A 25,743-nucleotide genomic window follows, 5' to 3' on the forward strand; every position below is an offset into this window, starting at 1 on the left:
CTGTGCTACCTCCGCGGCCTTCCGCGGAGGGTCTGGGTCCCGAAGCTGCACCCGGGTGGTGCACACAGGGTTCAGACCCAATTCTGTGGGCTACAGACCTTGCACCCAGTCCTACAGATGTAACGGCCCATCACCCCACAGCTCCCATTCCAGAGCTGCAGGCCCGACCACACCACATCGTGAGCCACCAGGTGGGACAGTAACCCTGTACTTTGGGGTTTTTGTGGGACTGGAGCTGTGAATGCCTCTTCTCTTCCTTCCACGACTTTTCCCGGAGCCCAACCTTCAGCCCACTGGTGCTTTTCCAGGGAATACGACCGCTCCCGCCTGTGGTCCAGCCTGTGTCCAACCTGAGCAGGGACCTTTGGGAGTGGGTGAGACCACCGTGTGCGCTGGGCGCCCCTGATGTGGGTCTGCCTTGTAGAGAAGGGCCCATGTTTCCAACGTGCACCAAGGAGACAGTAAGAACCAGAGGCATCCAGGCGGGAGCCTGCTCTCAGCTCCGTTCCCTTCTGAACCTGAGAACGCTCCCTTCAGGAGGCTGTAGAAAACAGGGGCTCTGGTGTGGCCTGCAGGTCACAGGGCCTGACCACACTCCCCCGTGGTCCGGATACAGCCCCATCCCGCAGACTGGGCTCTTGGCACCCACAGTGGCAACCCTGTGCAGGAAGTGCTGACTTGCACACTGCCCGTCCTGGGAAAAGGCTTGAGGAGGTTTCTTGGACATTTCATGGCAATGAAATAAAAATAAACCTTGGTGTGCTTGCAAATTCCAGAGGGGGAGAAGTGCAGGCTCCTCAGAATTCTGGCCGACAGCACGTGTACGGGACCCGGCCCGCATGCAGCAAAGCGCTGCCCTGTCCACTGGGGACCAAAGTGGATGATCCCACAGCAGAGGCGTCAGGCCCAGGCTTCCTGTCGGCGAGGCCCCCCTGCACCGGGGACATCAGGATGCTGTCAATTATGTCCGACACTCCCAGACTGAGGCTTTTACTCAACCAGAGTAAGTGTGACCCCGGCCACGAGAGAGGCAGTGGGAGGCAGCAGTGATCGCACCTCTGGGAGAACAGGGGTCTGGCAAAGAGGCTTCTGGGGCTCCCCAAGCTTAGCGACCAGTCAGGCTAGTAACACCCACCCCTGAGTGAGAGCTGTCTGCATGGCCAGTGGGAGGACTCTGAACGCCCATCAAGGGGTTTGGAGGAGCAGCAGGAGTGTGTTTTAGAGACAGCCCCTGGGGCCACGTGGGCTGCTCAGGGGGACTGGCTGGAAGGCAGGGGGAGCTGGTCAGGGAAGAGCATCCCAGACAGAGGCTGTAGGGCCCTGCTCTTGCCCAGGTTGTCTGCTGCAGGTACCTGGGAGGGTGGGACGCAGGACACTCCCAGGCTGGACCTCAGTGACCTGGAGCGTCAGCCTCTCTGGCCCTAAGCTCTGCAGAGATGAGGAAGGTCACCTTGCTGTCACTCCCCACTCCCAGGCTCCTGCCTCCTGCAGGTCAGGTGGGGCTGGGCAAGGCGGGCTATCACGGTGTGCATGGGGATGGAGGGCCGGCTCCAAGGGATGCTGGCTCCAAGTGATGGGCATGGTGGGGGTCTAAGGACGTGCACACAGCTGCCATGGTTGTGAAGACCTACAGTGGTTGTGGGACAGGGTTGTGCTGTTAGGATACACTAGGGACAGCTTCGGATTCCCCTGGAAGAGGAGCTGGGACAAGACCGCTCGGTTGCTAGCTCACGTGTGCATGAAAACGCCCAGCAGCTTCTGCTCAGGACAGCAGTCCATGACGACATGTCTCGGAAAAACACGGCCACCCAGAGCCCAGAGATCCAGCACAGGCAAAAGTCGTGAGACCAGCAGAGAAACTCCCTGTCCATGCTTCTTGCTTTCCTGCACCGATGTCACAGGAGAATGTGCGGGGATGACAAAGAGGCTCTCTTCGCACAAATGCTGATCATTCCACGCTCCGTTTCTCTGAGAACTTTCTTTTGAAAGTGTTCTTGACGGAGGCAGCAAGGCCAGCCTCTCCTGCCCCTGAGCACAGAGCATTCAGGGACCTTCCCACTGAGTCTGCCCACTGCAGGCAGAGCCCAGCCAGGACCGAGGAGAGGGCCAACGGCTCGCATCGCGGTCGTCACTGCCCTCTGCTGCCCACAGCTGACATCTCCTGCCACCTCCACCCAGGGAAGGCCAACACCACACACCACTGCCAGGCCTCTGCTTAAGTTCTCCTGAGGGGGCATTCTCAGCCCCTCTGACCCCAAGTTGCTGCCAGGAGCAGTGGTCGTGAGATGCCTGTGGGGACACGGCCTGTGCAGAACGTCTGCCCTGCTGGTGCGGAGCTGCCTGCCTCAGAAGGACATCAGAGCCTGCGGGGAGCACCTGTCGGCTAGTATGTTGGCATCAGAAGGGTGAAGGTTCAGGAACAGTGTCCGGGGGCCCTGAATGCCTGACAGGCTTGCTCGTCTGCACAACCCCCCTCGGTGGTGGTGGTACAAGCCACAGTATGAGCGGATGCTGAGCAAGCCAAGCTGGCATCTCCTCCTCCCCCTGGGCTCCCACTGCCCACACCGGCTGCCCCAGGGCAGTGAGCACACGGTCACCCCATCCTCAGAGACCCTGGGAGGGAGATGGGCCTGGCGCTGGGGGTGCCTCTCTGCCCCATGCTGGGGGCAGTTCTCACTGTAACCGAGTTTACCCAGTAGCCCCCAGATAATCTCAGATGCAGGATAAGACAAGGCAACACTGCATTTCTGCACTCCTGGAGCTACAGCCCTGATCCTGCTACTCCTACAACCAAGAGTATCATGGCTGGAAGACCCGTAGGAAAAGCCCTGGGGCCCCAGGCAGGCCAAGGGAGGAGGGGCAGAGGGGGAGGAGGGGCAGAGGAAGAGGAGGTCACACAGCTTGGGGGGATGGCCAGTGGGAGCCAGCTGCCCATGCTGGTGCCTACGGCTGCGTGGAAAGCAATTTCACAGAGTTGGGGGCCAAGGCCAGGCTGTGAGGGTGATGAGGAGCTGGATGACCGGGGTGTGGGCGCCCAACAGAGGGCTGCAGGCCCTGCTGGCAGAGAAAGCTCTGGAGGGCCTGGGTGCCCATCCCAGGGTCTCAGGAGCCCGTGACAAGGCCTGGACAAGGAGTGTGGTGCCCACGGGAGACAGGGGATGTGCGGGGAGGGCCTGGCCCTGGAGGGAGGAGGAGCAGGACACAGAGACCCTCACTCCTGCCAACAGGAGGCTGGTGGCCAGGCCCTGCTTCCCAGTTCACCACCAGGCAGGATGATCTATCTGGAGCGTGAAGAAGCAGGCAGTGGCAGCCTGCAAGGGGCGAGCCGGGACTCCACGCCCCATTGAGCAGGGCAGGCTCCGGCCTGACGTCCTGCCACACCACTTCACATGCACCATCTACACACAGCATCTGAAGAAGGCTGTTCTCCTCACTTTATAGACATGACAACTGAACCTTGGAAAACACAGTGACTTGCCCAGTGGGGGCGGCATAGATGGAAACCCAGGCCAGGCCCCAGGGGCCTTCTGTGGGTGGACTGACCCCTCTGGCTTTGTGTCCTGTGGCCAGGAGCAGGCCTGAGGCTGAGATGCAGGGTGGGACTGCCCCGGAAGGAGGGGGGCCCGAGGGGTACACCCCAATCCAGGGTGCTGGGCGAGGCACCAGGGCAGAGCCCAGAGCCCACCAGCAGGCCAGGGTCACAGCCCGCGGGTGTCTCCAGGACAGCTGTCAGATGAGGAGGGGAGGTGGTAGGGGTGGGGAAGACCCCACTGACTCAGAGCCAGGCCCGGGGAAAGGCAGGACAGCGGTACCACTGACCAGCGTGGGAGCATGGGGATGGTCCACGAAGCCCCCCGCAGGCTGCAGGCTGCAGTGCCCCGACGTGTGCTCACACACGCTTGGACATCACTTTGTCTCTGTTCACACGGGTTCTGGCCTTGCACCTCCTCGAGAATAAATCAGGGAGGATGCATGACCTGCCTGTAGCTGGGGGCCTGACCTCAATCCTCACAGCAACCCCCCTCCCCACCCCCCCGAGAGGGATCATCACCGGTTGCAGGGACAGGGGTGTGAGTGCTGAAATGATACGACACATAGCTCAAGGTCATAGGAAGCGGAGGTCAGGCTCAGAGCCCAGGTCCACATGCTCACATGCGTGGATATGGGGTGAAGCCGGTGGCAACCATGGGACCGCGGGACTCAGAGCAAGAAGACAGTGTGGATGCCTGGGTGCGACCCCCAGCCCCTGCCCCCAGGCCCCAGAGCTTGCAGAGCCTCAGCCCCACTCCGTGGCTCTGGTTCGGGCACTGGCGCGGCAGGCAGCCCGAGGGTTCCCGGCTCAGCTGCGCTGGGCTCTGCCTTCCAGGGGGACAGAGAGGCCTGGGGAGCAGGATACCCTGAGGCTGGGGGGGTGGGGCTGCCATGGGGGCCGACCCTCAGCGTTGGGGTTTAGGAGCATGGCGTGGGGGGAGCAGTGATGCCGAGCAGTCCCCCAAACCCCCCAAATCCCCCATCCTGCTCCTCAGGCCCCGAGGGTCTGCTGGCTGCAGGGAAGCCAGGAGCTGGGGGGCATAAGGTCATCAGGTCTGGACACCCGGGAGGACCCCAGATAGGGTGGCGGGGGGAGGGGGGAAACGTGTGCAGCACGTACTTGACATTGGTGTTTGTGCAGATGACGTACTCAATCTCGTCAGAATAGGGATTCTGGAAGGTGAAGCTGCTGGTGCGGATCAGCATCCACTCCCGGCTCTTGGTGCGGAGCCGGTACATGACGGACAGCACCTGGCCCTTCAGTTTCACCACCTGCCAAAACATGGGGAGAAGGAAGGGGGTCAGGAGGAGGTGGAGAGGCACCGGGCAGGTTCAGGACGGGGCTGGCAGGGGCAGCTCGCAGGCTGCACTGTGGGGGCATCTCCCTCCCTGGGCTGGACTCTGCCCTCCGTCACCCTCTCAGAAATGTTTGCTGTGTATCAGGACCTCTCAGCTCTCTCCAATTAGGTCATGACGCTCTATGATCCAGGTACTTCCCTTTTCGCCCTGGCTACAGGGTGACTCTGGCTTCCATACCAGCACCCCCCCGGGGGGGGGGGCATCTCACTCCAGTGTAGTCACACCATAGCAGTGGATTTATTTCTTCACACCTCAGCCTAAAAAGTCCTTACCCCTGTTCACCACTGTTGATTGGGTCAAGCACACCCTCTGGGAGGAGGTGTGACGAGAGGATAAATCTATACGCAGGATCTGTGTGCAACTGCCCACTACTGCTTTTATGCTGAAGTACGGTTTCCAAGTTACTTCCAAATGTACATCCTCGCAGGAGTTTCGTGAAGGTGGGTTTCACTATCACTATTCACAGAGCTCTACTACCGAGTCCTAGAGAAATGGAACAAGCTGCCCAAGATCAGACAACTCTGCTGGAAAAGCAGGGAAGGAACCAAGGTCTTCCTTCCCAACCACAAGTTTGTTTCAGCCACTCTTGTGCTTCCTGTAGACGCACACACCCAAGCACAAGCAGACACAGAGCCGTGGGCGTGCACAGGTACACAGGGACCCTTGGCTGCCAGCTCCCAGGGCTGCAGCAGACACAGGAGGGAGGCTGTGAACAGCTGGCGGGTGGGCACTGGCTTGGGGTGAACACAGTCCCAGGCAAAGGGAGATGGAGGGGGCGTGCTTCTCCACAGGCCTGTGTGCCCCAGATCCCAGGGCTGGTCGGGACACAGAAGGCTGTGAGCCTGGGGCAGCCCAGCTTGCTTGACTGTGAGCCCAGAGTGTGATTAGAGATAAGAATGGGGACCTGGCCCCAGGGTCAGTGAGGGTCCAGTCCCCCTTCCTTAGCTCCTTCTCTTGTAGTTTATTTCTGGCTGGACGTCTGTGGACAGCCAGGGGACCGGGACAGGGAGGGGCCTCTTGGTCACCTGAGTCCCCCTACCCCTGCCCCCAGTGTCGACCTTGGCACAGAACAGGACCCGGAGCACAGGTTCTGAGCATCCCTGACAGGTCTGGGGGCCCCATGCATGGAGCTGACGCAGCCTGGGCACCCACACTCTTTCTGTGCCACCCCTGGGAACCCAGATGGAATGAAACCTGAGTTGGCTGGAAACCCTGATGGGAGAACCTAAATGACAGAGAAACCAGACCCACACCCAGGAGGGCGGGTGCCCCTGCATTGCACTGCCTGTGAGGAAACACTCACTGGGTGAGGCAAGGCCCGGACGCTCAGGGGCCTGTGGGCTGGTGTGCAGGAAGCTGGCTCTTTCCCTGCAGGGCCAGAGGTCAAGGCCACGTACCCCTGAGGTCCACATTCAGAGAGGGTCCCCTGGGAGACTCCTCAGTCTCTGCATAAAACATGGGGGAAGGCGGCAGCCACTCCCATGTTCTGAGACCCACGTCCTCAGCTTTTTGAAGCGGCACACCAAAGTGCCTGTGTGTCTCTTCTAACTGGAATGCCTGAGACGGTGGGAGATGCTTCAGCTTATGTAGCAGACACTTGCCAAGGTGCCACCTGTGTGCAAAGCCGGCTCAGAGCTGGAGATGGAGCAGCAGAAGGGAGCCAGCAGCCCCTTGCCTTCCCAGGGGCCCAGTCCCCAGCTAAGCGTGTGTTACAGGTCACCTCGTGTGGTCTTCACAACAATATCGTGTGCATCTGGAATCTGAGCCCCAGGAGAGTTTGATATGCCACCAAGGCCTCCTGACTAAGCCGTGTAGAGGCTGGATGGGGTCCCAGATCCCCCTGACCCTGGCGCCCACTGTCCTTTCACAACCCCGTCAGCCAAGGAGGAACTCCTGTCTCAGGACAGCTGTGTCAGTAGGTGGAATCTAGGGAGAGCAGGCCAAAACTCAGCTTAAAACCACACAATCAAGAGGCCAGGGGCCACCAGGATGCCAAGGGTCCGAAGAGGGCTGAGGGAGATGTGGCTGGGAACTCCCTGGAAGGTGGGTACATTGTTGGCGAGTGAAGCCCTGTGACCCCAGGGAGGAGGCAGGTGCACCATGTCTGGGGGCTGGGAACCCAGAGTGTGGCGGGGGCCAGAGGCATGGGTGGGGCAGGGCCACATTGGGGTCTCTCTGTTGTGCTGAATTTGGGTGCCAGGCCGACACAGGAGTCCACCCAGGCCGTCCATCTAGCACTGCGCTTCGTGAACCTGGCTTCAGCCACCATCTCCACCGCAGAAAGCTCGCAGGAGTGTGGGGGGAGGCAGTGGGACCCTGCTCTGGGTCTGGGACTCGCTGGGTCCCTCTCTTCCACCTGGCTGCTGGGTAAACAGTAATCCGGTGAGGGTCCAAGAGCAGAGCCAAGGACAGACTCAGGTTTCCTGGCCCCCGTGCTGGCACAGGCCTCCCCAGCAAACCCAAATTCCTCAGGAACCCGACGGCACTCTAAGGGTCTCACGTCCGGGCTGCTTGAATGCTTTGGTTTAAATCCAGAGTTCCAGGGCTGACTCCAGGCTGACACAGCTCCCTTGGTGTTTCTGCAAAAATAAGCCACTTCCCTCTATCAACATTCATCCCCCAGCCCAGCCGGCAGAGGCTGGAGCCCAAAGAACACACGTGAGGGGCCGGGGCCAGCGCTCCAGGATGTGCCCGGGGCTACCCAGCCCTGGCCCGCTGAGTTCTGGGACAGTGGGGCCTCTGGCCCTCAGGCGGGGTTCCGGCTTCACCTCCTGCCTGCGTCGAGGTGGCCGCTCCCTGGGCGTGGGGTCTGCCATTACATTCCTCCTGTTTCTGTCCAAAACCACTCAGCTTCCGATGGAGTCAGCTGGGTGAAATCTCAGTGTGCTGCCAGACGGAGTGGCCTGTGCGTAGTGTGGTGACAGTAGGATGCTCCGGAAGGGGCAGCTCCAGCCTTCCCTGTTACTACCCTGTTGGGTGACTCGGGTGACTCGGGGCAGGCTTCGGAGCCTCTCTGGGTTCTGGTGTTCACCGGCAATGGCGGGTTTGACAACAGACTATATGGACTGCGGATCACCTGAGATGGTGTGTGACAAGGGGTCGGGCTGGTCACTAACCACGTAGGGAGGCCCATCGTTACTAGAGCTTCATTTCCATAGATTCAGGAAAGGGAGGTTGACCCAGTCCAAAGTCTAGAACAATCTCCGTGTATTTGGCAGAGATGTGGCATGAAGGACACACTCTGGCAATGCTTAATCAGTCTCCGTTCACATTTTCCCAGAATGAAAGTCACCTGCTACGGGTCACGGTCTGTTTGGACCATGTTATGAAGAGCCACTCACCCACGAGCAAGCTCTGCACTTGGCAGTGGGTGGGCATGACGATGGGAAGCACAGACCTGGCACCTGCCCATGGGGAGCTGATGTTTCAGTAGAGAGGACGGGAAGAAAAAGAAAACCAGTGGACAAATAAATAAAATAATTACAAATTGAAACAGTTGTGCAGGAAAAACAAGAGGCTGAGAAGGAGGGTAGGGGGCTTTCTCTGCTGGTGTGGCCATTGACTGCATCTCTGAGATGACAGGAGTAAAAACCTAATCAATAGGCTGTCAGTCGTGGAAGAGTCAGGGGACAGCAGTCTACTCCAGAAGGAACACGTGCAAGGGTCCTGAGGCAGGAAACAGCATGATGTGTTCAAGGCACCAGAAGTCCCGTGTGACCACATGCCATGATGTGTTCAAGGCACCAGAAGACCCGTGTGACCACATGCTATGATGTGTTCAAGGCACCAGAAGACCCGTGTGACCACATGCATAAGACACGTGGGGCAAAGGTCACAGAGCTTACAGCTCTGTGGTAAAGGACCTTGGATCTGAGTCCACGGGGAAGCCAACGGCTTGTTTAAGCAAAGATGTAGCAAAGCCTAATGCAGGTCTTCTGGGTGGTGTGGGGTCGGCAAGAGTAAAGCAGGCAGTGCTGCAAGGACACTGCCACGATATTGAGAATGAGAGTGGGGGTGGCCCGGCCGAGGTGGGAGGAAGGAGCAGAGGGAGAAGGGCAGACTGTGTCTCGGTTCTAGGTGCGTGGAACGGGGGCATGGGGGTACGAGGTGGATGCGGGTGGTGGGACAGCAGAAGCAGCACTGTGTGTCAGAAGGCAGGTGTGGCAGGCATGGCAGGTGCATGGCAGAAGCAGCACTGTGTGTCAGAAGCAGGGGCAGAGCGCCAGGGACAGTCAGTACTGTCCCCTGGGGATATAGTCGCTGAGAGTGACACTCCACGGAGCATGGGAGAGGAGGCAGGGAGCACGGAGCCCCAGGGCACCGGGCTGGAGCAGCAGGAGCAGGTGGTGTTCTGGGGGAGCCGGGGGCCCTAGCAGATCCTCCCCGACGCAGGGTGTGAATGGAGCTGCCAGTGTCAGGGGTCACTCTTGAGCATTGGGAAGCAATGGCAAGGGCCCCCTGGGGCACGGTAACAGGAGGCTACCATCCCCCTATGGGATGCATCTCACAGGCCCTTTTTCCATGACAGCGTTGGGCCCCTTCCTCCCTGGGGCCCAGGTGAGCCTCCAAGGCCTCAGGGAGGAACCTGCTTCCTGCCGTCACCACTGCGCAGGCCCAGGAGGTGACAGGTCCTCAGACCCCTGGTCCCCATGCGTCCACCATGTGGTCTGAGGTGCCCCTGCTTCCCCAAGTCTCCCCTTCTCTCCCTGGACACGATGAGGACGATGTCCCCCCTCTCCCACTGCCCCCTCACCCCCGCCCACGACGACTGTCAGGAAGAGTCAAGCACGTGGTGACCAGGACGCTAAATGACACGGTGCCGGCTGGCCTCCCTCCCCGGCTCCATCTCCCCTTGGCTGTCTCTGCCCAGAGTGTCAGCAGGCCCACGACGGCCCCGTGGGCTGCCCCTTCCCCGCCCCACCTGTCACCCCTACCTGGATGATCCACAACCTCCCCCCGCCCGCTGCCACTGTGCCGTGTGTCCTCACGTGTGCTCTCTGCGGACCCAGAGAGGCTTGCTCTCAAAAACACTGCTCGCCTTCTGGTCCTAAGAGGGGCCCTCCTGCCAATGACTCGGGGGAGAACGTCATGTCCTCCAGGTGGCCTCAGCAGCCCGTCCCGCGGGCCACCTCCTCCCCGCCGTGCGTGAAGTGTCACGGCAGCCCGCAGGGCTCCTTGTACCTCCCTGACACGCTGTGTCCCTCCGCATCTCCGCGGGCTGGCCAGCGGTCTGGAACGTCCTATCATGGGGGCAGGCTCCTCCTTCAGGACCTGTCCCAACGGCCCCCCTGCCCCTGAACACACGTGAGGGGCTCTTCCTGCCTCTTCCCTGCACTGTGGAGCCTTGGTCCGGACCCAGGCCTGGCTCCCTGAGGCGTGACTGTGAGGCACTAGCACCTGCAGCCTGCGGGGCGAGGGGGACTCCCGCTGCCGGCCACCTGCCCAGGGCCCCGGTTCCACCTCAGCGCTGGGCGGCCTGCTGGCCTTACCTGCTGGAAGCTCTCTCGCAGGTGGCTCTGGTCCTCAGAATGGCAGAATTCCAAAATATCCTTTCCTAGAAGATCCTGGATAAAGAGACAGGCTTTAAGAATCCCCAGTGCCACTTCCCATTAGGGACGTGCCTGTCAAGCAGCAGTGTCCTGACGTCCCCTTCACCCCACGCCCCTCCACTCCCCCCATCACCAGGGGGAGGTGGCCACAGAGGGTCCCCTGGGGTGGCCGCAGCGCTGGCCTCTGCGCCCCACGTATGTTCCTCTGGTGTGCTCCATCCCAATTTCTGATTTCACCAGGGCGCTGCATCAGCGGCCCTGGAGGGCAATTTTATTTTTGTTTGCCTTTGCAGAGGCAAACTGTAGTAAATATATCTTTTTAAAAAAGATTTTATTTATTTATTCATGAGAGAGAGAGAGAGAGAGAGAGAGAGGGGCAGAAGGGGAAGCAGGCTCCATGCAGGGAGCCTGACGTGGGACTCAATCCCGGGTCTCCAGGATCATGCCCTGGGCTGAAGGCGGCGCTAAACCTCTGAGCCACCCGGGCTGCCCTGTAGTAAAGATATTTTAATAAACATAAAAATCAAGCAAGTGATAGGACAGATGTGCTGCCCATGAAAACCAGAACTGTTTAAATGTGGAGACAGGAGCTCTCTCATGGCCAGATAAAAGCTGGTATCGACAAATAACTGCTGGACAGAAGCTTCGCACTGTCTACCTTCATCCGTTTTGTTTGTTTGTTTGTTTGTTTTTGTTTTTTTGTTTTTTTCCAAAGGACCTAGCAAAAGCCCAAGACAAGAACCAACCAGGATAAGATCAACCGGCAAAGGCAGCAATACACATGTGACAGGAAAGTGGTCCAGTTGGACGTGCTCTGGGTGGCAAAGGACTGAAACGAGTTCATTGACCAGAACCCACATCAGCAATGATTCAGCGGAGGCTGACCTGGACAGTGGGAAGGAGGTCTTGTCTGTGTGCCAAGAAGCATCCAGACGCTCATGGAAGGTGCCGGTGGGTCAACAGATCTGGAAATACTCTGCCATCACAGTTACGGTGACTTGGGAAACTGTTAACTTCCCCCCTCACTTCTTCCAAGAATCTCAAGTTCACATGAATCTAGAGATGTAGAACTATGCGAATGGTTCAATTTCAATGCTTTCTAGATCTTTTTTTTTTTTTTAAGTTTATTTAATTAAGTAATCTCTACTCCCAACACGGGTCCCGAATATCCACCCTGAGATCAAGAGCCCTGTGCTCTTCTGACGAGCCAGCTGGATGCCCCAGACTGCTTCTAGTTCTAAAATAACATGTGTGCTTGGAGTACCCACATCAACATATCCCAAATTTTGTTTCTTAGAACAGGGATCTTTTTCCTCATTCCTTTTTTTTTTTTTTTAAGATTTTTTTTTATTCATGAGAGACATAGAGAGAGGCAGAGACATAGGCAGAGAGAGAAGCAGGCTCCCTGCAGGGAGTCTGATACAGGACTCGATCCCAGGATCCCAGGATCATACTCTGAGCCAAAAGCAGATGCTCAACCGCTGAGCCACCCAGGTGTCCCTCTATCTTTCCTTTTTAAAATGTTTTTTTATTTTGGAAGAAATTTAAATCTACAGAAAAGTTGAAAGGATCGTGTGATAAACACCTGAATATCCTTTACCTAGACTGTCACATGCATGCTTTTTTTCATGTGTATATAAATATAAATATATATAAATGAAAAACATCAAAGTATATATAAATAGAATATCTTTTATACCCACACACACACTGAAAAAGCTCTTATTGAATAATTTGCAAGTAGCCGACAGTATGGCACTTGTCCCTGAAGTGTGTATCTCAAAAATGTGACATCCTACAAAAACCTAAGAGTCCATATTACACCTAAAAAAATATTATAAATAGTTATTTGATAAAATTACCCAATATTCCATAATATTAACATTCCCTCAATTATCGCCCAAATGTCTTTTCTGGCTACACATCTTCAGACCGAGGACCCCCGAAGGCTCTCACATTGCATGCTGTGATTTTTCTCTTTGGGTTATCTTCATCTAGAATAATTTCTCCTGCCTTCTTGTGTTTCTCATGATGCTGACTTTTTTTTTAAAAAAGGTCTAGAATAAAGACCTGAAAATACACCCCCTATAAACGCAGGTGCTAAATACATTTGAAAAACAAGGGATTCAGCAAAATTACGCGAACATCTGTCCTCAAGACTTTTCAGACTCTTTCATGTTCATATTGTTTCTTAGTTCCCAAGAAGGAGAGGCTGTGTTTGGTGTCATCTAAGTTAATGGATCTGAGAGCCCTGTCCTCCTAGCCCCATCCTTCACGCTGCTTTGTGAACAATCAGGATGGTCAGGGCAAAAACTGAAGAGTTAATTTTAAGCAGTGCAGCCACCTGTAACATCTTCCTTGCTTTGGAAGGACATTCCTCCCTCCAGGCAGGAATCTGGATTTTTATGCCGTCATTCAGCTGTATCTTGAACAGATGAGAAAGATCAGCACATTTTAAGTGAAGTTAAACCTCTAGCCAAGTGCCAAGAGCTCAGAGCCACCCACCTGCGGTTGGTAGCCGATCACGCTGATGCATCTCGGGTCCACGAATGTGATGATCCCATCTGAGTTGTGCCGAGATAAGAACTCTGTGGGCACTGACATCCCGCTCATGTCCATGCACACAGGAGAGCTGGTCACCTGGAAGGGGGGCATCCACACTGAGGTGGTTCTGGCAGAGACAGAGGTGGGGACGGTAGGAGAGACGGACACGGGAGGAATCCACGTGGAGTCAGTTTTCCGGATCCTTCTGAGTCATTCTTGCACCCAGCCTAAAACTTTCCGAGCGCCCTGGACACACCTTCTACTAACTAGCACTGGGGGCCCTTACACTTCTGAGCCTCGATATCCTCTCAGTCAACAGGAATAATGAGTCCTGTAATCTCTCAGGGTCGGGTGAGGTTCAAAGAGATCCTGCATGCCGACCCCGGCACGATGCCTGGCACGTAGTTGGGTGCTCAGAGACATCAGTACCCACCTTCCCCTTACTAAGGATGGTCAGAATATTTGGGAAGTACACACTTGTGGAGCGAATGTACCCCATTGTTCTTTCTTCACCCACCTGTAAGGAACAAGCAGTGTTCATCACAGGTGAATGAAACTACTCACTCATTTGTCTGAAGGTGGTAGAACCTAGGAACCAGGAGTGTGATAGGCTAGCATCCTCTGAGATGCATTTACTGCATCCCCTGTCAACAGCAGGGGAAGGCTGGCGGTGCCCCAGGGGGAATGAGGGGTCCAGCTGCCTGAATGTCTACTGCATGCGCTGGATGCTGAGCCCACGGGCTCTACAGACACTATGTAGTACATGCAACTGTCACAAGATTAAAGACACATTCCCCATGTGGCTTCTTAGGGCTTTGCGGGGAGGGGCATGCGCTCAACCAAGAGAACAGACTCTAAGGAAGGACAATAGACTTGTGAGCCCGACACCAGGAGTGTAGGGAAGAGAGAATGATCCTGACTATGCGGATAGAGGAGTCCCTTCAGCTGGATGTTGGAGGAGGCCAAAATAGATAGAGGTAAAAGGAGAAATTTCAGGAGGAAGAAAGAGGAGCAGGAAACACCAGGCCTCAGAAACAGCCTGTGGAGCCCAGAGAGGTGGGAAAGCACTTGCAGGGTCTGCGGAAACAGTGAGGAGGGCTTTGGGAATCAAGCATCAGGGGACAGGAGGGAGGAGGCTGGAGGAAGAGTTGGTGCTTCACCCTGAGGACCCAGGGGAAGCATTTCAGCCAGTCTGGCAGCTGCCATGGAAGCAGAAGCCGATGCTGCTGTGGCTGGCACTCGAGTGGGGGGTGGACCGAGTGGGGGCACCCTGCTGCTCAGTGTGCCTCCCTGTGCTCTCCCAGATCCAGCTGAAGCCTGTGCTCTCCCAGATCCAGCTGAAGCTGTCCAGAGAGGGACCCAAAGCCCCGAGAACGCTGGGCACACAGGGGTCAGAAGAGGCAAACCCGTGTGCTTGCGCTCTCTGGCACAGCAAGCCCCCATCAGAATGTGCAAAGGGCCATGCCCTTCCCCTCACCTGGAGTCTTCCGATTGCCACAAGGCAGTACTTACTGCCTTGCCCCACATCCGCATCCTCCTCAGGGATGGTCATTCCTGAAAAGAGAAAAGTCAATGTCATCAACAACGAACCCAAGACAGGTGGCAGAGGGGCACAAGTACCCAAGATTTTATGCAACCCAAAATACAGGTCCATGTGGACCGCTCAGGGTCTGGGAAGGGAGCCAATGCATTAACCAGCACCCGCTCCCACCCAGCTCCTCTTGAGCTGCCTGACATCTTTGGTAACTTCAGGGGGCGGGGTCATCTGCATCTGTGCACGACGCAGAGGAGGTTAAGGGAGATGAAATGATGAAATGCAAATTATTCATTTATTTACTTGCAAAATGTGGCCAAAACATTTAGCTAGAAAGGAAATCTCAGTAAGAAGTGTAAGTGGGTGTTTCTGGTTCCATAAATATTTCATTTACAAGGGTGATAAAAGAGATACAAGTGAAGGTTATTGAGCATTGAAAACCAGTGCCCTTTGGGGTGCCTGGCTGGCTCAGTTGGTGGAGCATGTGACTCTTATTTTTTTTTAAATTTTATTTATTTATTTATGAGAGACACACACAGAGAGAGAGGCAGAGACACAGGCAGAGGGAGAAGCAGGCTCCATGCAGGGAGCCCGACGTGGGACTCAATCCCAGGTCTCCAGGATCAGGCCCTGGGCTGAAGGCGGCACTAAACCACTGAGCCACCCGGGCTGCCCGCATGTGATTCTTTATCTTGGAGTTGTGAGTTCCAGGCCCACGTTGGAAAATTACTTGAAAATAAAATCCTAAAAAGAAAAAGAAAAAGAAAAGAAAACCAATGCTCTGGGTAGGCAGGATTTGGTTAAAATAGTCCTCAGGGTTCTTTGGTCAAGGAAGAGTCTTCTGCTCTGTGCAGGAGCCTGACATAGGGTTGCCCATGGTACAAGCTTCTTGAGTGGCCGAGGTTGATCCCTGACAAGCCACCACCAGGATCTAACTGCAGGTGAACCTGCGGGAGGAGGGTGTAGAGGAGTGCAGGGAGGCAGGGGCAAATGCTGGCATCAGCAGGAGGAAAGACTCATTATCATGCTCTATTCTGATGCAGCATCTCTGGCAAGGTGATACTGAGCCATCTTCAGGTTACCGTCCTGATACGTGTATTTTCTCTATATTTTCCAAGGGTTACTTGCACAATACTCTCAAGTAACATGTGATCTTTAAAAATGGCTTTGACTTAGTACCCAACAACAAAAAGACAAATATTCCCAAGTAAAAATGAGCAAAGGATCCGAATGTTACCCCAAAGAAGACATACAAATGACTAATAAGCACATGGAAAGATACTCAACATCATGAATCATTGGGAAATGCAAATCAAAACCACACTGAGATACCACTTCACACCTATTAAGATGACTAATAAAAAAAAAATGCAATAACAAGTGTTGGTAAAGACATGGAGAAACTGGAGCCTCGTATACCACTGGCAGGAATGTAAAATGGTGCCAGCACTTTGGAAAACAGTCTGGTAGTTGTGTCATGAGGTTAACCACTGGGCCACCATATGACCCAGCCGTTCCACTCCTAGGTGGATGTCCAAGAGAAATAAAAAAATCTGCCCACACAAAAACATGAGCATGAACGTTCATAGTAGCACTATTCACAACAGCCCCCCAACGTGGAAACAACCCTAATATCTATTCACTGATGAGCGGATACACAAAATGGGGCAAATCTATACAATGGACTATTACTCAGCCACAAACAAGAAGTGCTGATGTGCACTACAGCCCAGATGAATCTCAACAACATGGGGCTGAATGAAAGAAGCCAGACACAGGAGATCACACAGTACATGAGTCCATGGGAAATGTCCAGACCAGGCATGTCCATGGATACAGAGAGTGGATGCCTAGAGTGTGTGTGTGGGGGGAAGGGGGCTACCTGTTACCACGTATGTAATTTCTTGTTGCCGGTGATAAAAAAAAAAATACCCTAATTTTAATTGTGACAGTTGAAAACTGTCATGCAACACATGCAAAACACATGCAACACATGAATGTACCAAAATCCAGATAACTACACGCTTGAAATGGGTGTAGTTGGTGTAGCTGCAGTAAATGCAGGCATGTAAAGAACCCTGGTCCTTTAAGGAAGTTTGGGTTTACTGAAGATTTTAGGATATGTGCATTATATCTCAACAAAGCCGGTCTAAAAAAAAAAGGATTCTGAAAAAAATAAAGAGGTGGGACTGAGGGAAGTAAGGAGCCATCCAAAAGCCCCATGGAAAAAAAAATCAAAGGTGACATTTTGGTATACTTTTGTCCAGTCTTAGTGGAGCAAGTTTAGGAACTAAATAAAAGATAAATATTAAAATTAACCTTAATGATGCTAATTCTCTTTATGCCCTTTATTGTGTGTATATGTGTATAATAAGATGTCTTTCCTTTCTTACATTGTTTTGTCCTGCTTTGGAAACTTTAGAACTTATTGGGAAAGCCTTTCAATGTGTTAAAACATCTGTTTTTCATTTTTCCTTTGTATGGACGGACCGTGGTTCGTCCGACCCCATCTCTACGGTTCTTCATGGTGTGGGATCGCAGCTTCCTGCTCACCCAAGTAAAGCAGCCATGCACACCCTTCCAGACAAAGCCTTTTAGTGCAACGAGGACATCTTGAGGATAAAAATCCCTAGAAGTGAAATTGGTGGCTCAAAGAACATAAATGGTACTTTACTGTTGGTTATATTTGCTTTGCTTTTATTTTGTTAGAATATATATTTATTTTCCGTCTTTTGTGGACAGCCTGCACAGGCTTTTGCTGTACGAAGATCTGTTTGGGTTTTTTTTCCTCACAGATTCTGAAACTGTCTTTACATATTAAGAATATACAGGTCCAGGGACACCTGAGTGGCTCAGCGGTTGAGCGCCTGCCTTTGGCTCAGGGCGTGATCTCGGATTCCTGGGTTCTAGTCCCACATCGGCCTCCCTGCCTGGAGCCTGCTTCTCCCTCTGCCTGTCTCTGCCTCTCTGTGTCTCTCATTAATAAATAAACAAAATCTTAAAAAAAAAAAAGAATATACATATCCCATACAAGTTCCTTTTTAAGTGTGTTTTCTGTATTTTGTCTATTTGTTTTTATATAGAATATTATTAAAGTACAATTAAACCTGTCAGTTTTTACTCTGTGGTTTTTGCCACTGGGGCTCATTCTATGAAATGATCTCTACCCTACGGTTATGGAAAACATTCACCCATGTTTTCATAGAGTACTTTGAAAGCCTCATATTTATCTTTAATAAATCTGAAATTTATTTTTGATATGTTTGACTTCATGTTTTCCAAAGGATTAGTCAGTTGTCCTCAAACTATGTACTGACTAATTTTTTCCTTTCCCCACTAACTGAAAATGCTTCCTTCATCACAAAGCACATTTCTATTTTTTTTTTTAAGATTTTATTTATTCATGAGAGAGAGTGAGAGAGAGAGAGAGAGACAGAGGCAGAGACACAGGCAGAGGGAGAAGCAGGCTCCTTGTGGGGAGCCCGATGTGCGATTCGATCTCGGGATCCCGGGATCATGCCCTGAGCCAAAGGCAGGCGCTCAACCGCTGAGCCACCCAGGCGCCCCACACAGCACATTTCTAAAGAGACTTGGGTCTCTTTTAGGTCTTTTTGTTCAATAGTTTGATTTTTAAGTTCAATATATCACATTTTAATTATTCAGGCTTTAACATACATATTTCCATGTCTGGTATGGCAATTACTTCTTAGTACTTTATCAAGATTTTGTTGGCTATTTTTGTATTTATTGGCCCATATGAATTTCAGAATTAATTTTCACTTAAAAGAAATCTCATTGGGACAATTATTGAAATTGTATCAGATCTATACACTGGTTTGGAACAAACCAAAATCTTTATAATGCTAAGCCTTTGCATCAAGACTATGTGTGATGCTCTAGGTAGCTGGATCATTTGTGTCCCTCCATATTATTTTGTAGTTTAAGTACTTCTATATATCTCATGTTAATGCTTTTAGCATATACGCTGCAATGCTGTTATCTTCATAAATGGGTATTTCTTTTTTAAAAATTGAATTAGACCTGTCTGATGTTTTCTCTCACAAGTCTTCATGAAGAACTACTCACCACTAGGGCAATACTTTTGTTTTCAAATTTAATTTTTTTCATTTTTAGGGGCAGCCCCTGTGGCGCAGCGGTTTAGCGCCGCCTGCAGCCCAGGGTGTGATCCTGGAGACCTGGGATCGAGTCCCACGTCAGGCTCCCTGCATGGAGCCTGCTTCTCCCTCTGCCTGTGACTGCCTCTCTCTCTCTGAATAAATAAAAAATAAAATCTTTAAAAAAATTAAATTTTTTTCATTTTTATTTTCACTAATTCCATTTTCTTAGTTTGCTTATAGTATTTTGTCACTATTTTTCTGGTTTATAGTTCAAATAAGTTCTACTTTCATAAATTAAATTCCCAATTTGTAAGTTAAATTCCTAGTTTTTCTGCATTTAATAATGAAAGTTTTTCAAGCCACAGCTTTCTTTCAAACACTGGCCATGTGCCCTAAGTCTCTAGATGGAGTGGGGTCACAGTTGCTACATACAAAATAGTTTGTTTGTAATTAGGGTTTCATTTGATTTTCATCCTTCACCAAAAGTTGCTCAGGATGAGTTCCTTTATACCAGTAGTTGATTTGCCCTTTTATAAGGACACCAGTTGTACTGGATTAGGAACCCATCATATTCAGTGTGACCTCATTTCAACTTAACTAGTTACATCTGCAAGGACTCTATATCCAAATAGGTCAAATTCTGAAATACTCGGGCTTAGGACTTCAACACATGAATTTGGGGAGGACACAATTCAACCTATAATGCCTTCTATGAATATTGTATGTCTACTCCTCCCCTTCCTAGTAGGTTAGCCATGACACGGACACAGCACATGAACCAAGAGAACACTGTCCTGTATCCATGACAAGCATCACTAATTGAGCATGGGCTTCTTTCCCACTAATTACAGAAGCAGATCCAAAACAGCTAGTCAGAGTGGGCCATAAAATAAAACCTATTTGCCATTTCTGTTTTCTTAGTGTTTTATGACAAAGTTTCATAAATTCTTTCAATAATAATGATTACATAAAAACTTTACTGATACTGGTAAATCTGGGTACTTCCTGGTACTGCAGGGTGTCTGAGTGGGAGATGCAAAGAGAGATGTAGGTACCAAACACTCCCTAGCTCCCTACGATGCTCTGAGCTCTGTTTAAATATTAAATAGTTTAAATATTACAAAAATGCAGAGAAAACAGATACAAGAAAGCTATAATAGGTACAACATGACATGAACGAAGTGGCTAGGAAGTCAGCAGAATCCTGGTGAAGGCTCTATGGAAAAGGATTCATGAGAACTGGGTGTGTGTTTGGTGGGACTGGGAGGCCCTGGAAACAGATGGCTCTGGGATGGCACTCGGGGAAGGAGGTGCAGCATGGTGCCTCGGTGAGTCTGGCACAGTTACATGTGACATCCAGGCTCTGAGCACCCATGCCATCAGGATGTCTCTCATGTAAGGCAAAAGCTTATGAAAGTACCTCATCCATCTGGAAAGTACCCATTGTCATTTCAGCAACCAGAACAAGGTTTCTATGTTTTCCTCATAGATGTCCCAAAGGCCACTCACTACAGCCCATGCACTCCGCTCTCAAAAAAGGCTGCCAGTGCCCAACTCACAGCCTATTTTATTTCCTTTAATGCAGGATACTGGCAAGTTGGGGTGCTTGGTTGTCTAGAGCAGAAGGATGGGAAACAACAGTCTGTGATTGGTTGTGGACAGGATAAAAACAGGCACAAGTGCCAGCCACCAGCAGGTGGATTTGAGGGCAGTGGATCCTATGGAGCATAAAAAGAAATGCACCAAAACAAACCACCAATAAAACAAGTCATAGGGGAGATAGCACTGGGCTGAAAAGCCCTGAAGATATCTTTAAATTGTCCTTTTAATTTCTGTCCAGCTCTGGAACTCTGTCACAAGAACTCTCAATCAGCAGAGAAAGATGAGAGCTCATTCTGTATCCCTCATTCATTCTATGCAACAAAAACAATGCAAACAAAATGAGAAGCTAAATGTCAGGCTAGAAGAAAATATTTGCAACATATAGGAAACAGAGGATTAATCTTCATAATGTTATAAAGATGTCCTCTAAGTAAATGAGGAAAACACATCACCCAACAGGAAAATGGGCACACAGCATGAACAAGCAACGTGCAGGGAAATACAAAGAGTCAAATATACTCAGGAAAGTCATTCAACTTTGTTAACGAAGAAAACCCAATTGGAAATATGTCCTTTCCCCCCTATACTATCCAACTGGCAAAAATTACAAAAGAATGGAATCATTCTTGGTAGGAAAGTGGGAAAACAGACACACTCCCGTCCTGCCTTGCAGGGTAAATTTGGTGATATCTACGAGAAGGGACCTATGTCATTGCTCTACCAATGCTGAGATGACCCTGCAGAAACACCAGCACTTGTGGGTAGAGAATCACATACAAGGGCATTCTGGGCAGGAGCCCCAACCTGAAAACAACATCAGTGCTCCCGTTTGAGGACTGGCTGATGAAATATTGTGCAGCCACTTTAAAGAATGAAGTAGCACTATATGTACTGACTTGGAAACATATTTCTGATATCCATGATACATTAAAAAACAGCCTATGTAATTAAATATACAACATGAGCTCCAACTGTTTCTCTATATAGAAAAATACCTAGAATAAAAGGCACTGGTGTGTTATCAGTTGGTTCTTGGAGGTGAGTCCTGGGTAGGAAGGGAGACTTATTTTTAGTTCGTAACTTAAAAAATTTTTTTAAATGTTTGTGGGTGAATTTTACTATAATTTTAGAGATTGTTATAGACCTTTCAAATTTCTTTAATGAAGATGGGCTGGTTTTGTCATAGCCATTAAAAAAAATAGAGATACCAGGATAAAAGAGCCCAGCACATGATGTTTGGTACTTAAAAGGGTGGGCTTCACACACTTGGGAAGTTTTCTGAGGTGGTTCCTCATTCTCCAGCAACTCCTGGACCCCGAGTATGGCGTATGTAAATCCAGACATCAGAACTCTACCTCTTGGCCCTCAAACTGAGGGAGAGTGTACCTGATGATGCTAGAAGTTTAATTCTAAACCATCTGACAGAACTGCAACACTGCTTTCCAAATTAACTGGTCTTGAATCATGAACATTAACATGCATCTTCTTTTGCTTAAAAGGAAAGTTGTAAATGGGTATCTTCTGCTTTTACCTGGACTTAAGAAGATAGAGCTTTGTTTCCAATAAGTCATAGTCTGTAAACAGAGCGCTGGCCAGCAAGGAGCCAGTGAGGGGCTAGCCAGAGTGACACCAGGGCCGCATGGAGGTGCAGCGGGGACATCGGGAGTGAGGACAGCCCCTCCCTCGGCCTCCCTTCACTCTGCCATCCCTAAAGGGAGGAGGGGGCTGTGGGCCTCACCCACTGTGAGACTGAGGCCCTGTCACCTTCCCTGGTGGGGATGGGGGTTTCACTGGAAAGCAGCACGGCTTCAGGGTGATTTTCAGCTTCAGTCATACAGAGTTCACGGATACAATGACACACTCCGCTGGGGGCTTCTAGACTCTGCAACCACCACCCTTCTCCCAGTGGAGAGGGCGGGGCCACGTCCTGCTGTCCCCCTGCTGGCCCTCCTGCCCGTGCCCGTGGCTACTGAGGGCTGTACTGCTGCTCCCTCCCTGCCAGCCCTGAGCACGCTGGGTGCTGGCTGGCACCCACAGTCCCTCTGCGCTGCAGGGCTCTGCTAGCACACCACTCGCCACAGCCTGCCCCTCAGCCGCCCCGTGCCGACCATGCCATGACCCCTCACCATCTGGTGCCTCGCCACTTTTGCCTCCGTGTTCCTCTCTGTGAACATCAGGCCCCTTGGAAACTGTATTCTTGGCAACCCAAGCTCATGGCCATCTACGTCTTGCAGGCTGTGACCTGGCTGTGTTCGTGCCTTCCTCAGGGGGACCACCACCCCAGCAGAGGCTACTCCTTCCTCCAGTGGCACTGGTTGTGGACCCTGGTCCCTGGCCCAGGGCTGCCTCCACACACCTGTCCTGTCGCTGTGCTCTGCAGCGTTGGACTAGCATCTCTCTCTCTCCAGTCCCGTCCCACTTCCCCACGCTGTGGTCCACCCTGTTGCCACTTCCATCCACCCTGCCATAGTGCAGCCGTCACCCAATTTCAAGTCCCCTCTCTAAAGAACCTCAGAAGGCTCCCCGTTGGTCACCAGTTTCAGAGCCACTTATTCCATCTGTGAAAGCACATCCCAAAATCTATTTTGGGGAGCAGCTCATCCAAGGAAGAATCCTGGTGAATGATATAAGGGTAAATACTTTTGATAGAAGAATATGATAATTTTCTGCTACAGATTGGCTGAGCTCACCTGCCAGTATCTCCTTACCCCATTCTGGGGACTTTTCAGAAAGTGGAGCAAAAGGAGGCCTGTGTGTCCTTCAGAGCATGTATCTCAGAGCACAGCAGCTGAGCTCTGTGGGTACCCCCTCCAATACAGGGAGACACAAACTGTCTTCACATTTGAAATGGTGGTGATGAGGTTTTCTCTGGATGTCAGGAACCCAGGCTATAGCTCTGGAGGCCTCCCAGTGCATGCTCGAAGTGGCCATACTGGTTCCAGGAAAGAACACTGTAAAGGGAAAGTGGTCATGGTGGCTGACACCAACAGGAGCAGAAGACAAGTCTTTGGTTGGTTTGATTGTTTATTTTTAAAGGAAGCTCCATGCCCATCATGGGGCTTGAACTCATGACCCTGAGATCAGGAGGCAAGTTCTTAGAAACAGAGTGTCTTGATGGTGATTAAGGGTCCCAGTGCTGGAGTGACCAGAGTCTGGATTCAGGAATCCTGACTCTTACCACGTACTGACAGCAGAACCTCCAGCCTCTCTGTAGTTCAGGAAAAGGGACTCATAAGAGCCATGATCTGTGAAATGGGAATAGCAGTGAGCACTGGGTGAGCACAGTACCCGGCATGCAGAACTCAATACAACCAGTCCTTGCTTTCCCTGCGACCCTGATCCAAAGACGTGGCCTTAGCACTCACCCAAAGACAGGGCCTGTTGCAGTGGCCTAGCTCCGATTGGCAGTAGGTTTCCTCTGTGGGGTCTGGGCTGTGGTTAAGGGCAGGGGACAGATGATGGGGTCAGCAGAGATACACAGCCTTGTGGGGCTTTCGGTGCTCTCTCTGCCACAGAGGAGGGGCTGGCCTGAGGTGATGCTCTCCTTGGCTCTGACATTCTGTGGATCCAAATGCCAGCATGGAGCTCAGCCACATGGTCTGTCAAATTTGACATGCTCTGTGTGCTCCTCCTCAGTGCCACTGAGTATCTAGGGCCACCCTGGGTATTCAGCAGTGTAAGAGACCCAGCTCCTTCCTCAAGGAGCTCACTGACTGGCAGGGGCATGGAGAGCCAGGTCACCACGATTCCATGTGGTTTGTATTAGGATAGGGAGATGAGCACAGGGCTGAGAGGGGGCCATGCAGCCCAGGAGGGACGCCAGGGCTAGGAGGAACAGTGTCAGGAGGGAACTCTTTCTGGCAGGAGCCACAACATTTATCAAAGTGGACCAGGATAATTCTAGCCATTTTAACAGATTTGAGTCATTCCCTGATTGGTTTCATAAACTTACTTTGCCCCCCGTTCAGTTACTTTTCCTTTGGAAACATGCTTTGCTAGCGCCAGGTCGAAATAGATTCTGAGTCAATACACAAATGAAATGTAACTGGAAACCATTATTTGGGATGAAACGTCACATTGGCCAGAAATGTGTGTTCATTTCTCACCCGGGGTTGCGCTAACCGTGTGTAGAGACACTCATGGAAAGTTGGCCTGTTTTTTAGCAATGCTGGGTGGAGTTTGTCCAGGGACTTGTATCTTCACATGTGAATTAAGACATATTTTTGCATTCTGCCAAAGGCAGGGAAGAAAACAACCTCCTTCTGCTGCAACCACTTTGGGCCACTTGTTCACAGCATGCTTCCAGGATACTCTCTGAGGAATACTCATAAGTTTTAGGCAAAAAAATAAAAAAATAAAAAAAATAAATTTCTCTGGCCAAATACATTTGGGAAGCATAGTTTAAACAAAGATAAAGAAGTTTCATCACTTAGACCTTCTCGGAGAATTCAGAATGCTTCTCTAGGAGAGGAAAACAGGACACGAAGTTTCCCACATTATTGACCACAGAATTTGTGTTTCATGGATGCGTCTCTGGGGAGGTGTGAGCTCTGAAGATATTTTGGGAAATGCTGACCTGTAGGTATGTTGCATTTCAGCATTCCTGCTGGTGACTCTGAAGAAATGAATCCCCCACTTTGCAAAGCAGAACTCTGAAGCTCAGAAGAGGAAACCAAGACCATCTGAGAAACAACCTGAATGTCCAGAATTACTGCAGAAACAACCAGAGACTGAGACAACAGCAAGTCTGCATCAGTACCAGAAACCAGGAGTCAGCCGTAAGCAGATGAGCAAGGTGAGATTTGGGGGTATCTGGTTTGGACAAGATGGGATGGAGGAAAGAGCTGACCAAGACATGAGCTCCTGTACCTGATGCTACATGGGGAAGAACCTCCAGTAAGGCCAATCTATGAGCTTCTAGCTGCAGTTGCTTGAGATTAGTGAGGAATGGGGGCAAATCATGAGGGCGAGCCAGGCCAGAAGGCCTACGACTCCCAGAAGTAGCATAGTGGCCAAATGCCACTGCATCCTATCAAGGCCATTTGTGACTTCATCTCCTGCCCCCACCTCTATCCTTGGGTACAGACAAACAACTCTTGGTCAGGTAAAAACAAAGGGAAGCATTCTTCTCCTGATCTCGGCAGGGCGTGACAGATAGCACCAGAACCCACATGGCCAGCAATGGGACCATCCAAAGCCTCAACAATGCACAAGCACATGGTGGCCTCTCTAGGGCAAGCCCCGTGGAATCACAAGCATGAGAGAAAGAGGAGGCTGACTGGAGGCATCATAGCAGGTGCTCCCACTAAAGAAAAAGAGTTTTTTTTTTTTTTTTAAAGATTTTATTTATTTATTCATGATAGTCACAGAGAGAGAGAGAGAGAGAGAGAGAGGCAGAGACACAGGCAGAGGGAGAAGCAGGCTCCATGCACCGGGAGCCCGACGTGGGATCCGATCCCGGGTCTCCAGGATCGCGCCCTGGGCCAAAGGCAGGCGCCAAACCGCT

The 25,743-nt window shown here is 51.6% G+C and overlaps 1 protein-coding gene across 6 annotated transcripts in view; it reads right to left on the reverse strand.

Moving 5' to 3' along the window:
- ARNT2 (aryl hydrocarbon receptor nuclear translocator 2) overlaps positions 1 to 25,743 on the reverse strand; it is a 155,500-nt gene that overhangs the window by 25,956 nt on the left and 103,801 nt on the right. For all 6 annotated transcript variants that reach the window (XM_038533000.1, XM_038532998.1, XM_038533002.1 and 3 more), the window contains 4 exons: positions 14,461 to 14,537; positions 12,945 to 13,079; positions 10,380 to 10,454; positions 4,652 to 4,803 (listed from right to left, as the gene is read on the reverse strand). In XM_038533000.1, coding sequence (XP_038388928.1) covers positions 4,652 to 4,803; positions 10,380 to 10,454; positions 12,945 to 13,079; positions 14,461 to 14,537 — 439 coding nt within the window. The remainder of the gene's footprint in view (positions 1 to 4,651; positions 4,804 to 10,379; positions 10,455 to 12,944; positions 13,080 to 14,460; positions 14,538 to 25,743) is intronic.

This window comes from Canis lupus, chromosome 3 (assembly GCF_011100685.1).
Source record: "Canis lupus familiaris isolate Mischka breed German Shepherd chromosome 3, alternate assembly UU_Cfam_GSD_1.0, whole genome shotgun sequence".
NCBI lineage: Eukaryota > Metazoa > Chordata > Mammalia > Carnivora > Canidae > Canis > Canis lupus.